This window comes from Heterodontus francisci, chromosome 1 (assembly GCF_036365525.1).
Source record: "Heterodontus francisci isolate sHetFra1 chromosome 1, sHetFra1.hap1, whole genome shotgun sequence".
In the NCBI taxonomy this organism is placed as follows: domain Eukaryota; kingdom Metazoa; phylum Chordata; class Chondrichthyes; order Heterodontiformes; family Heterodontidae; genus Heterodontus; species Heterodontus francisci.
The window spans coordinates 60914173-60926980 of NC_090371.1; the positions used below are offsets into that span (position 1 = coordinate 60914173).

The 12808-nt window shown below is 43.2% G+C and overlaps 1 protein-coding gene across 2 annotated transcripts in view; it reads right to left on the reverse strand.

Annotated features, from left to right (window-relative positions):
• ccbe1 (collagen and calcium binding EGF domains 1) overlaps positions 1 to 12808 on the reverse strand; it is a 427427-nt gene that overhangs the window by 13390 nt on the left and 401229 nt on the right. For both annotated transcript variants that reach the window (XM_068048170.1, XM_068048099.1), the window contains exons 7-9: positions 5549 to 5672; positions 3801 to 3940; positions 823 to 858 (exon numbers count right to left, since the gene is read on the reverse strand). In XM_068048170.1, coding sequence (XP_067904271.1) covers positions 823 to 858; positions 3801 to 3940; positions 5549 to 5672 — 300 coding nt within the window. The remainder of the gene's footprint in view (positions 1 to 822; positions 859 to 3800; positions 3941 to 5548; positions 5673 to 12808) is intronic.

Consider the following 12808-nt stretch of genomic DNA (forward strand, 5'->3'; position numbering starts at 1 on the left):
TCCATATTCATGCTATTCTGGTATTTCATTCCTGAGGGGAAAGCCTCACATCTGTTCAACACCACTTTCAAAGTATTTAACTGAAGGTGAAGTATTTTGATATTTCTCTGAAAGATGTGAGGAGATACCATGGGCCAAAAATCTGTGGCCCCTCTCCTGCTGTAACTCCAAGTGGAGCCCTATGGAAAGAGCACAAATTAGTCTGGGGAGCAATGGGGAATGATATTTCAAAGAAGGGGCACTTATCAGATGACAAACTTTCAATATCTTATCTAAGAGTTTGACAGAATTGCCAAAAAAGCTTCCTCATCTATGAAAGCAACTGTCAAGACTTGCTTAAGTAAAGAGCACATAAAGGGAATTTATTGTTACCACAAATGGGCCCTTTAAGAAGCTCTTTTACAGTGTCTGTGACATGTGGGAGGCAATTTTACAAAATCGTGCCCCCAGTGCAGTCTTGCCTGCCAGGAATGCATATTTGGGCCACAAATATTGATTCTCCGTCTATAAATATAACTGTGATATATTAAAGTAAGAAAGAAAGGACTTGCACTTTTTAGTATCTTTCACATCCTCAGGATGACACAAAGCACTTTACAGCCTGTTAAATACATTTTGATGTGTGTTGACTGTTGTAATGTATGAAATGGGGGAGGCATTAGACTTTGACCAGCATCTAGCCTTTGTAAATGAGTGTGGTGATAGCTATGGGTCATGTTAATTGAAAAAAAACTATTGTTTTAAGTCATTTAGGCATTGATGTTGTGATGTTTGATGATAATCCATCTTACGATTGTAAATCATGTAGGCTGCTACACCTACCTTGGCACCATCTCTTCCAGAAGCTCCTGGTGGACCCTAAAACAAAGGCAGTAACCGATAGAATCTCATTATCATCATAAAAACCATAAAAATAAGGTAATGACACCAGAGAATTAAACAATACCAGTAGAAAGTGCAAATCCACAATACTTGCTACAATAGAAAGGAATATTTAATTGATAAAATTTAGGACCACTTTTGCCTACGCAATCTGCAAAATGTCCGGTTATAACAATTCCTAGTGCATTTGCTTTTTTCATCATCTTTCCTTCATTTTGTCCTCTTCCCTTGTAAGGGCTGATTTATGCTGGTGTATAGTTTGACAGACACCAGATGCCCTCAAGAACCTCATCTAAGTGGTTACTCTTTTGTGAGCTGAACCTATGTTTGTGGGTAGGCTATTTGACTATGAAGGATGCCTTTGTCTTCATTCACTATTTACCCATCTACATTTTTCAGCAAGGGTCACTGGGCAATGATAAAAGATAGACAGGGTGGAGATTTGCGAAGTTCTGTTGGTCATTGTGAGGAAGTCAATAAAGACATGAGGAGATTCATATTCTGGCAGCTGTCATGGCCAATTTTTCTTCTGCTAATATGGATCAAGAACTCTTGGAGACCCTGGGCACTACATTGGGATTGGAGGCAGACGGGGCCTGAAAATTATGAGGTTGGCCAGCATGTCGTCTTCCTGACCCCATTCCCTACGACAGCCATTTTGGCCATTGTGGGTTGGGGGCCCAGGAACCCCGCCCATTCCCTCAAGGTGGGCAGGCGATTAGCTCCATTAAGAGCCTTGTTGAACAGGAATTAAGGAGACCGACTTGGATTTTCTCCTGTTGCCTGATGTGATAAGAGGTAAATTAACTGTCTGGTGGTGGGCACATAGCAGCAGACTGGGGTGCCAGCATTCCTGGCAGGCCTACAGGTCCTTCCAGACTGCCTGGGTGGATATACAGCCAAGGCAACCTTGTAGGGGGGCTCTGCCCTCACAGTGGTGGCCTGGCTGCTTTATTTGTAGTTTTTTAATAAAGATTTTAAAAAGTGGCTGAGGGGACACCTTCTAGTTGAAGCGCCCTCCCAGGTACTTACCTTGTACTGCAGCCAGGTGCTTCTCTGAAGCTGGAAGGCCTCTGATTGGTCTTCCAGCTTTGAGAGCCCAATCACAGCCTTAACTGGACAGGGAAACTGTCTCCATGCCAATTAAGGGCTTACCTCATGAAAATTTTGACTTTAATCAGTTTCTCACCAGAGGCGGGTCAGGACCTGAAAACAGTCCCGAAGCCTGTTTAACTGCCTCTGTGGGGAAAATTCAGCCCATGTGTTGAGTAAGAAGATTTTACTGTTTTTATACCATGTGAATTTGCTCTGAAAAAAATCAGCTGTTTCCTTGAAAAAGGAGTTCTTCAAAGAATTGATAGGCCTTGACATGTCTAGCAACGTACTCCGCCCGTCCACTAAAATGGGTGGAAACAGTAGGTTTATATATAGTGGAGAATGGGAATGTGGGTGGGATCTTACTGCTAATAGGACTTTATATTTTCTTGTTCTTGCTGCTATTGGTCAGCTAATTGTGTTCTCTAGTAGACCGGTAAATGCTATTGTTCTTGCTGCTGATTGGTCAGCTATTGTGTCTCGTGGTATGTCGATACATACTATTGTTCTTGTCAGGGTATGTTGGCTGCAGAGTAGGCGATGATGTATTTCTTGAGTAGGGGTAGCCAAATATCACTGATGAGCAGGTCACTGTCTGGAGGGATGGGTGTGATGTTGATAGATCTTCATAGTCTCCCTGACACATCTTATATGCCAGTGCATAATGGATGAGTTTGAAATTGGAACATACTAAGTGATGACTATTGAGTTGAGCATGCCTGATCACAGCATTACTTTGAGTTTTATTGGAGGCTTCATTTTTGGTCTGGGCTTAAGGGAAGCCCATAATTTACCAAATTTATTGAATTCTACTATAATGTAGTGCAGTGGTGACATCATCTTTAAGAAACTGTACCTTTAAAAGATCAGGCAACTGATGACATCATCAGACATATGTAGGGAGGAGCTAGCATTTTGACAGCCTCACTCAGTACATGGCTTTTGCTATATATATTGTTATACTATCCGTAAAGTGTTAAGAACTAATTAGCTAGGAACTTGTTATTATGTGTAAGTGTTCCAGTGGGGGGCCACATTCACAGCTGCACTGGGGAGTCATGTTATATGTAACTCAAAAACCAGTTGAATCAGGTTCTACAGCAGACAGCATGGTGCTGAAATAAACAGACTGACTCCAGCCTTTTTCCAAGTTTAATGTGTGATTCTTTTCAACGTCTGGGAACCAGAAAAACAACATAAAGACATAACAGCTTTACAGAGAGTACAAATGCACACCAGCAAGGAAAAGACCTGAACCTGGATCATGCAATGTAGATAATTAATACAATAAATAGTACTTGTGTTGAATCTGAATATAAAGCATGTGGTTTGTCATTTAACAAAGACTTAAGAACACAGCACAGCACTAATCTACTTCACACCTTGTCATGACGGGATTTGCGCTCAGAATCTTTGACTTGTTCATGAAGTAGCGTAACTCCACACCACTGTGCTGCTGCTTATTTCTAATAGATTTATTTTATATGAAAATTGTTAAACAAAAATGTGATCCAAAAACCTGGTGATCTAATAGAAGCAGTAAATAAGACATGCAACTTCTGGCTTTATTTCACCTGTGTCACAGGTATTTTGCTGATGTGTAAAACTCATAGGGGCTAACCTTTGATTTCAGCAGAGTCAAATAACTGCCAGTTTCAGTTTGTCTGTCTGTTATACACCTAGCCTGATCTTCCTATTTGATGATACCAATTTTTTCCAAAGTTGAAGGTTACCTCAATAATATTTGACATGCTTTGATATTTGTTAGCTAATTACATGCAGCATTTCAAGAAAACTTTGTGTTTTGGAAAATAGGTACTGACCACTGCCCCTCTTCTTCCCTGTTTAATATGAGATATGTCAGGTGAAGGGCCAATTGGTCCCATCATTCCTCTGGGTCCTGGTGGTCCTGGGGGTCCTGATTGTCCCTTTGGACCAGGGCTTCCTTTGGGCCCTTGCAGACCTGTGCAGTATAAGATAAAACAATTATCAGATTGTATGACTTTAAAACAACATTTCAAGACTATGCTGGTGAAGAATCTTGTCTTATAATACAAGGTGGTGGAAGCAGATACGATAGTGACGTTTAAGAGACAGCTTGACAAATATATGAATAGGAAGGGAATAGAGGGATATGGGCCCCGGAAGTGCAGAAGGTGTTAGTTTCGGCAGGCATCAAGATCGGCGCAGGCTTGGAGGGCCGAATGGCCTGTTCCTGTGCTGTACTGTTCTTTGTTCTTTGTCGTGTGTTTTTTAATAGACATTCTAAAGAGAACAGTAAGATGCCAAGTTTTATTTTTCCATGGGGTGCCATATACAGAACTATATGCAGTTCCTGCCCTAATAATAAGGATATTATTCTCCTTGAGAAATAAAGGATGATGATGATGATTATTGGGAATTTGTCATTGGCATCTGTCACTGGTGGCAACTCAATTAGCAGTTGGGTGGAGGGGGGAACAAAGCAGCAGCAATGTCTTGAATTAAGATCAAAAATGGTGTATTTAATGTTTTGACGGAGATAGCAGTAGAAAATATGACAATCTCACACAGATCGGAGATGGTCAATGCATTGAAATCTGTTGTATATTAAAAACAGTGAAAAGTTTTGAGATTCCAAAGCCTGTAGATAATGTTCCGAATGCAATGATACAGGACTAAATGAGAATCATGGAGTAGCACCTAAATTTACATGACACATATTAACCAACACTCAGTGCAATGTATCCCGTCAAAGAAATAATTGCATTCGCTGCTGCCTAAGATATTTTCCAAGTAGCAAAGCAATTGATAAAAGTTTGCTGAAATCAATGAAAATCAAGTGGGTTCTGTAACAGGTAGATGATCCATTCTGCCAAATTACTGTCCAGACGGTGAAGTTGAAAATCTGCCCCTAAGCTTGCATTTGAAAAACACTACACGGCCACTTCCCATTCCCAGTGAATGGAAACTGCAACCAGGTTCCAAAAGTAGAAATCCAGTCTCCTCTTCCATGAGGCAAAGATACCCCTCCACAGAATAGAGTTAATCCTGCCCACACCAGACAGAAATATCTACCTTCTACCTACAATGGACAATGGAACCCACACGCCAGACCACATAGAACAGAGAACAACCCCCCTATAGATTAAAAAGTATCCACTGTGACCACTGATTATCGTACCACCACCCCACCCCCCCCCCCCCCCCATCCACTTGGCAAACATTGTGACATGTCACAACATCCTCATTGAGCAGGTACCACCGCAGACCATACCTCATCAGAGGGAACCAGGTAGCCCAGGGCATAAGGAATATGAGAGACAAGTAAAGGCCATTAGGTCCAATTAGCCTGTCCCTGCTACAAAGATCAACCCCACTGAGTTACTTTTTCACCTAATTTTCTTCAACCTTTTCTCCCTCCAGAACGATGTCTCATTACCCTTTAAATCTAATTAGTGCTACTTCAAATGACCCTTTGAATAGTGTTCGTTGACTAACTTTCCTACTTCACAGTTCACAATTTTTAACTTGTTTTTCTGATATTTGAACCCTTCACCATGTTGAGGTAACGTTGAAGATTGCTTCTTACCTGAAGGTCCGGAAGGCCCAGGCTGTCCATTCAGTCCATAATTATAACTGTTTGATGCAAATAACTTTTCACTGTTTGATCTTTGCTTACTAATGTCAGCAATATTATTGGGTAGTAAAGTGATCTGTAGAAATTTCAAATTCAAAGTTACTTTAATCAATAAATGGATCAGTTATTAACATTGTATCCACACAAATGCTCAGATCTAATAACTGGCTTTGAATCGAACAGAAATCGTTTATTTTTCCAGTTTCCTCCTCTTCTGTCCTAAAAGGTGTTGACTCTCACTGAAAAATGACTGTAATGGTATCAATACCTCATTCATAAGATTTAATAAGTATTTATTTATTTTATATGAATTAACTAATTAGTGCTAGAAATGACAGTTAGAGGGGTGAAGTGCTTCACCTGTGAGATGTGGGAGGTCCGTGACGCTTCCAACGTTCCGGGCGACTACATCTGCAGGAAGTGTACCCAGTTGCAGCTCCTCACAGACCGCATGGATCGGTTGGAGCAGCAACTGGATGCACTTAGGAGCATGCAGGTGGCAGAAAGCGTCATAGACAGGAGTTTTAGAGAAGTGGTTACACCCAAGCTGCAGGCAGATAGATGGGTGACCGCTAGAAGGGGCAGACAGTCAGTGCAGGAATCCCCTGTGGCTATCCCCCTCTCTAACAAGTATACCGTTTTGGATACTGTTGAGGGGGATGGCCTATCAGGGGAAAACAGCAGCAGCCAGAGCAGTGGCACCACGGCTGGCACTGTTGTTCAGCAGGGAGGGACAAAGCGCAGAAGAGCAATAGTTATAGGGGACTCTATAGTCAGGGGCACAGATAGGCGCTTCTGTGGACGTGAAAGAGACTCCCTGGTGCCAGGGTCAAGGATGTCTCTGAACGGACAGAGGGCATTCTGAAGGGGGAGGGTGAACAGCCAGAGGTTGTGGTACACATCGGTACCAACGACATAGGCAGGAAGAGTGATGAGGTCCTGCAGGGGGAGTTTAGGGAGTTAGGTAGTAAGTTAAAAAACAGGACATCTAGGGTTGTAATCTCTGGATTACTCCCTGTGCCACGTGCCAGTGAGGCTAGAAATAGGAAGATAGTGCAGCTAAACACGTGGCTGAGCAGCTGGTGTAGAAGGGAGGGTTTCAGATATCTGGACCATTGGGCTCTCTTCAGGGACAAATGGGACCTGCACAAGAAGGACGGGTTGCATCTAAACTGGAAGGGCACTAATATCCTGGCTGCAAGGTTTGCTAGCGTCACTCGGGAGGGTTTAAACTAGTGTGACAAGGGGGTGGGACATGGTAAATAAGGCCTGTAGGACTAAGAGGAAGAGCAGGCAGGGAGATGTTGCTGAGCACAGCGGGACTGGTGGTCTGAAGTGCGTTTGTTTCAATGCGAGAAGTATAACAGGTAAGGCAGATGAACTTAGAGCTTGGATTAGTACTTGGAAATATGATGTTGTTGCTATTACAGAGACTTGGTTGAGGGAAGGGCAGGATTGGCAGCTAAATGTTCCAGGCTTTAGAAGCTTCAGGCGGGATAGAGGGGGATGTAAAAGGGGTGGGGGAATGCATTACTGGTTAAGGAGAATATCACAGCTGTACTGTGGGATGACACCTCAGAGAGGTCATGCAGCGATGCAATATGGGTGGAGCTCAGGAATAGGAAGGGTGCAGTCACGATGTTGGGGGTTTACTACAGGCCTCCCAACAGCCAACGGGAGGTAGAGGAGCAGATATGTAGACAGATTTTGGAAAGATGCAAAGGTAACAGGGTTGTAGTGGTGGGTGATTTTAACTTCCCCTATATTGACTAGGACTCACTTAGTGCTAGGGGCTTGGATGGGGCAGAATTTGTGAGGAGCATCCAGGAGGGCTTCTTGAAACAGTATGTAGATAGTCCAACTAGGGATGGGGCCATTCTGGACCTGGTATTGGGGAATGAGCCCGGCCAGGTGGTCGAAGTTTCAGTGGGGGAGCATTTCGGGAGCAGTGACCATAATTCCATAAGTTTTAAGGTACTTGTGGATAAGGATAAGAGTAGTCCTCGGGTGAAGGTGCTAAATTGGGGGAAGGCTAATTATAACAATATTAGGCAGGAACTGAAGAATTTAGATTGGGGGTGGCTGTTTGAGGGTAAATCAACATCTGACATGTGGGAGTCTTTCAAACATCAGCTGATTAGAATCCAGGACCAGCATGTTCCTGTGAGGAAGAAAGACAAGTTTGGCAAGTTTCGGGAAGCTTGGATAACACGGGATATTGTGAGCCTAGTCAAAAAGAAAAAGGAAGCATTTGTGAGGGCTGGAAGGCTAGGAACAGATGAAGCACTTGAGGAATATAAAGACAGTAGGAAGGAACTTAAGCAAGGAGTTAGGAGGGCTAAAAGGGGTCATGAAAAGTCATTGGCAAACAGGGTTAAGGAAAATCCCAAGGCTTTTTATACATATATAAAGAGCAAGAGGGTAACCAGGGAAAGGGTTGGCCCACTCAAGGACAGAGATGGGAATCTATGCGTGGAGTCAGAGGAAATGGGTGAGCTGCTAAATGAGTACTTTGCATCCGTATTCACCAAGGAGAAGGACTTGGTGGATGATGAGCCTAGGGAAGGGAGTGCAGATAGTCTCAGTCATCTCATTATCAAAAAGGAGGAGGTGTTGGGTGTCTTGCAAAGCATTAAGGTAGATAAGTCCCCAGGGCCTGATGGGATCTACCCTAGAATACTGAGGGAGGCAAGGGAAGAAATTGCTGGTGCCTTGACAGAAATCTTTGCATCCTCATTGGCTACAGGTGAGGTCCCAGAGGACTGGAGAATAGCAAATGTTGTTCCTTTGTTTAAGAAGGGTAGCAAGGATAATCCAGGAAATTATAGGCCGGTGAGCCTTATGTCAGTGGTAGGGAAACTATTAGAGAGGATTCTTCGGGACAGGATTTACTCCCATTTGGAAACAAACAAACTTATTAGCAAGAGACAGCATGGTTTTGTGAAGGGGAGGTCGTGTCTTACTAATTTGATTGAGTTTTTTGAGGAAGTGACGAAGATGATTGATGAGGGAAGGGTGGTGGATGTTGTCTCTATGGACTTTAGTAAAGCCTTTGACTAGGTCCCGCATGGCAGACAGGTGCAAAAGGTGAAGTCACATGGGATCAGAGGTGAGCTGGCAAGATGGATACAGAACTGGCTCAGTCACAGAAGACAGAGGGTAACAGTGGATGGGTGTTTTTCTGAATGGAGGGATGTGACTAGTGGTGTTCCGCAGGGATCAGTGCTGGGACCTTTGCTGTTTGTAGTATATATAAATGATTTGGAGGAAAATGGTCTGATTAGTAAGTTTGCGGACGACACAAAGGTTGGTGGAGTTGCGGATAATGATGAGGATTGTCAGAGGATACAGCAGGATATAGATCGGTTGGAGACTTGGGCGGAGAAATGGCAGATGGAGTTTAATCCGGACAAATGTGAGGTAATGCATTTTGGAAGGTCTAATGCAGGTGGGAGGTATACAGTAAATGGCAGAACCCTTAGGAGTATTGACAGGCAGAGAGATCTGGGCGTACAGGTCCACAGGTCACTGAAAGTGGCAACGCAGGTGGATAAGGTAGTCAAGAAGGCATACGGCATGCTTGCCTTCATCGGTCGGGTCATAGAGTATAAAAATTGGCAAGTCATGTTGCAGCTGTACAGAACCTTAGTTAGGCCACACTTAGAATATTGCATGCAATTCTGGTCGCCACACTACCAGAAGGACGTGGAGGCTTTGAAGTGGGTACAGAGGAGGTTTACCAGGATGTTGCCTGGTCTGGAGGGCATTAGCTATGAGGAGAGGTTGGATAAACTCGGATTGTTTTCACTGGAACGACGGAAGTGGAGAGGCGACATGATAGAGGTTTACAAAGATATGAGCGGCATGGACAGAGTGAATAGTCAGAAGCTTTTTCCCAGGGTGGATGAATCAGTTACTAGGGGACATAGGTTTAGAGAGGATGTGCGAGGCAAGTTTGTTACACAGAGGGTGGTGAGTGCCTGGAACGTGCTGCCAGGGGAGGTGGTGGAAGCAGATACGATAGCGACGTTTAAGAGACATCTTGACAAATATATGAAAAGGAAGGGAATAGAGGGATATGGGCCCCAGAAGTGCAGAAGGTTTTCGTTTAGGCAGGCATCAAGATCGGCGCAGGCTTGGAGGGCCGAGTGGCCTGTTCCTGTGCTGTACTGTTCTTTGTTCTTTGTTCTTTGTTCAATAGGCTATTCATAGAACATTGAACATAGAACAGTACAGCACAGTACAGGCCCTTCGGCCCATGATGTTGTGCCGAACCTTTAACCTACTCTAAGATCAAACTAACTACCTACCCTTCATTCTACTATCATCCATGTACCTATCCAAGAGTCGCTTAAATGCCCCTAATGTATCTGCTTCTACTACCACTGCTGGCAGCGCATTCCACGCACCCACCACTCTCTGTGTATAAAGAGCCTACCTTCATCTGCAAGGCTGAAAAGTATGTAATGGTAGGTATAACGGACAGAACTGGGAATGCTGCTGACTTATCCCTTCCCAAATGCATTAGCACTGAGGGTAATTGTATTATTCCTACCGCCTGGTTAAACTGAGATCAGCTATTTCAGCAACAGACTGGATACCAAACCTGGGATCCTCAGGAATGCTGTGACTCATCATTGTACTGGGGGAGAAACTCGCTTGCATAGTGCTGTTACACAGACATCGATTCCCTGCTAGCAGGCAGAGCTGCCGCTTGCTGTTCTTCAATGATATCTATGAAGTGAGCTGCGCAGACAGCGGCCTGTGGTGCTACCTGCCTTAGGGGATTGACGCAAGTCTGCATAGCGCTGTGAGAAACCGCAGTTAAAATTGATTTTGCAGTTCTTCTTCATTCAATTTTACAATTGTCATGAAGATGCTTCCATTATTAATATATTTGGAGGACATATGTTTAAAAAACTGTGAAAAATACCTGAGGAGATGCTGGATTTTTTTCTTAAAAAGGGTTACTGGAAGGACTCTTGGACTTTGTTTAAAAATAAACACGTACTGGAAGTCGCATGTCTGAAGCTAAGTAAACAGCTGGAGCCTTATGGACTATGGAACTGTTTGGGCTTAGAGAAGTCACATGTCTGGGTTTATGGCTCAAGGAGTTTTGGTTTCGTTTTTGAATATTGTTTGGAGTTTAGTTAGTGTGCATCCTGCTAAGAGAGAAGCCACCCAACTCATCCTTTGACAGCTGTGTTGAAAAATCTTCTGAGAATCCAGTGTGATAGCTGAATCCACTGATGCAATAATTCTCCTGGAAAGCCTGCAAGAATACCCTTCGACGTCTCCTGAACGGAATTGCCCCAGAAAGATGCCGTCTACGTGCACCTGGACGCCAGAGTGGAAATCATCTGGATCATTTCATATCTTATCCTTTTTTTCTTCAATAAATAACAAGTACTTGGCCAAAGTATTTTTGTTTTTGTAAAGTTGATCTTTGCAGGGAAAGTTTCTTTGTTTTTTCTTTAACCAGTGTGTGTGTGTTGGGTTATTTAGAAGGGAATAAATTTATCCTTGTATATTTCAACCTGTGTGTTAATAAGCTTTCCATCTTTCTTGAATAAGTATCAATAACTGGGTAAAACATTTAAATATATGTTGTGACCAGTGGAGTAGTGGAACTAGAGAAAGACGGTGCATTCCTCCAACCGCGGACATAATATATAACTGGGGCTCGTCCGGGATAACCCAAAGCCAAGGAAGTGCAATTGTAAGTGGGGTAATAATAATTGAAAAGGCAGAAAGGAAAATGCCAGGTTTCTTGTGCATTAGAGTAAAGCTTACACTACCGAAATGGCTACTTTTGATGCAAGTGCGTTTATGCTGCAGTCTGGAATAAATTATGATTCTTTAAAGGCATTGTCCACTGGCGAGCTGTTAAGATTGGTGGAGCACTTGAAGGTATATATTAGATCAAAAGCTAGGAGACCTGAAATTCAGAGACTAGTGGCCAGACAGCTGAAGATTGAACTGAAAGAGCCAGAGGAATGAGTAGAAGTGGAAGACGACAAGGTAACACTGGCACAGATTCAGTTGGACAAGACGAAGTTAGAGCGAGAATTTCAAGAGAAGAGCATTTCAAAAGGAGCAAGCAGAGTGGCAGGAAAGATAAAAGGCAAAAGATAGAGAAGAAGAAAGAGAAGAAAAGGAAAAAGAAAGAGCATATCAGAAGCTGGAACTAGAATTGCAAAGGGAAAGACAAAAGGAAAATGAAGAAAGGCAGGAGAGAGAAAGAGAGTGAGAAAGGGTATTCCAATTAAAAAGGCTGGAACTAAAAAAAGGATGCTCTTGACCCCGAGGAAAATTCTGATGAAGAAAGACTTGACTTTAACCCAGGAACCAGTGGGGAGATGTTTAAATTTGTGCAAGCTCTCCCAAAATTTGAGGAAAGGGATGTAGAGGCATTTTTCATTTCTTTTGAAAAGCTAGCTAAACAGATGAGGTGGCCGAAAGAAAACTTGACACTGCTCATGAAAAGCAGGTTCCTAGGTAGAGTTCATGAACTTTATAGAGTCATAGAGTTTTTCTGAGTCTTTCTTATGCTTTCTGAGGAGGCTTCTGCAGATTATGAGATGGCAAATAGGTCTATTCTTGCTGCTTAGGAGTTGATCCCTAAAGTTAATAGGCAGAAATTTCAGAACCTCAGGAAACACCCTGGGCAGACATATATAGAATTTGAGAGGGTAAAGCAAATTAACTTTGATTGTTAGATGCAGGCAGTAAAGGTAGAGGCCACATATACGACCCTTAGGGAAATAGTTCTCCTGGAGGAATTTAAAAATTCACTCCCTGCATTAGTAAGAACCTTTGTACAGAATCAGAAGGTTTCAATAGCCAGATAGGCAGCTGAGATGGTCGATGGTCAGATGAGCTGAGATGGCTTGTCCACAAGCCCAAACCCTTTTTACATTATCCCCACAAACCCGAGAGGGATAGAAGGTGAGAGGGTGAAAGGAAGGCAAGTAGCCTGGGATGAGAAGGAACAACTGGGAACACTGCAGGATCATCTCCTCGGGCACAAAAGTAAAACACTGTGGGTGGGAGTGAGGACTGGAGGACTAAGTGTTTCTATTGTCAATTGTGCAGATTGCTGGAAGTTACGTGGTAAACCCATGGGACATACTAAGGTAAACAAGGCCAATGCAGAAAAAGCAGTCCTGACCAAGAGTACGACAGATCAAGCTGTAGCTAATTGCAGATGTA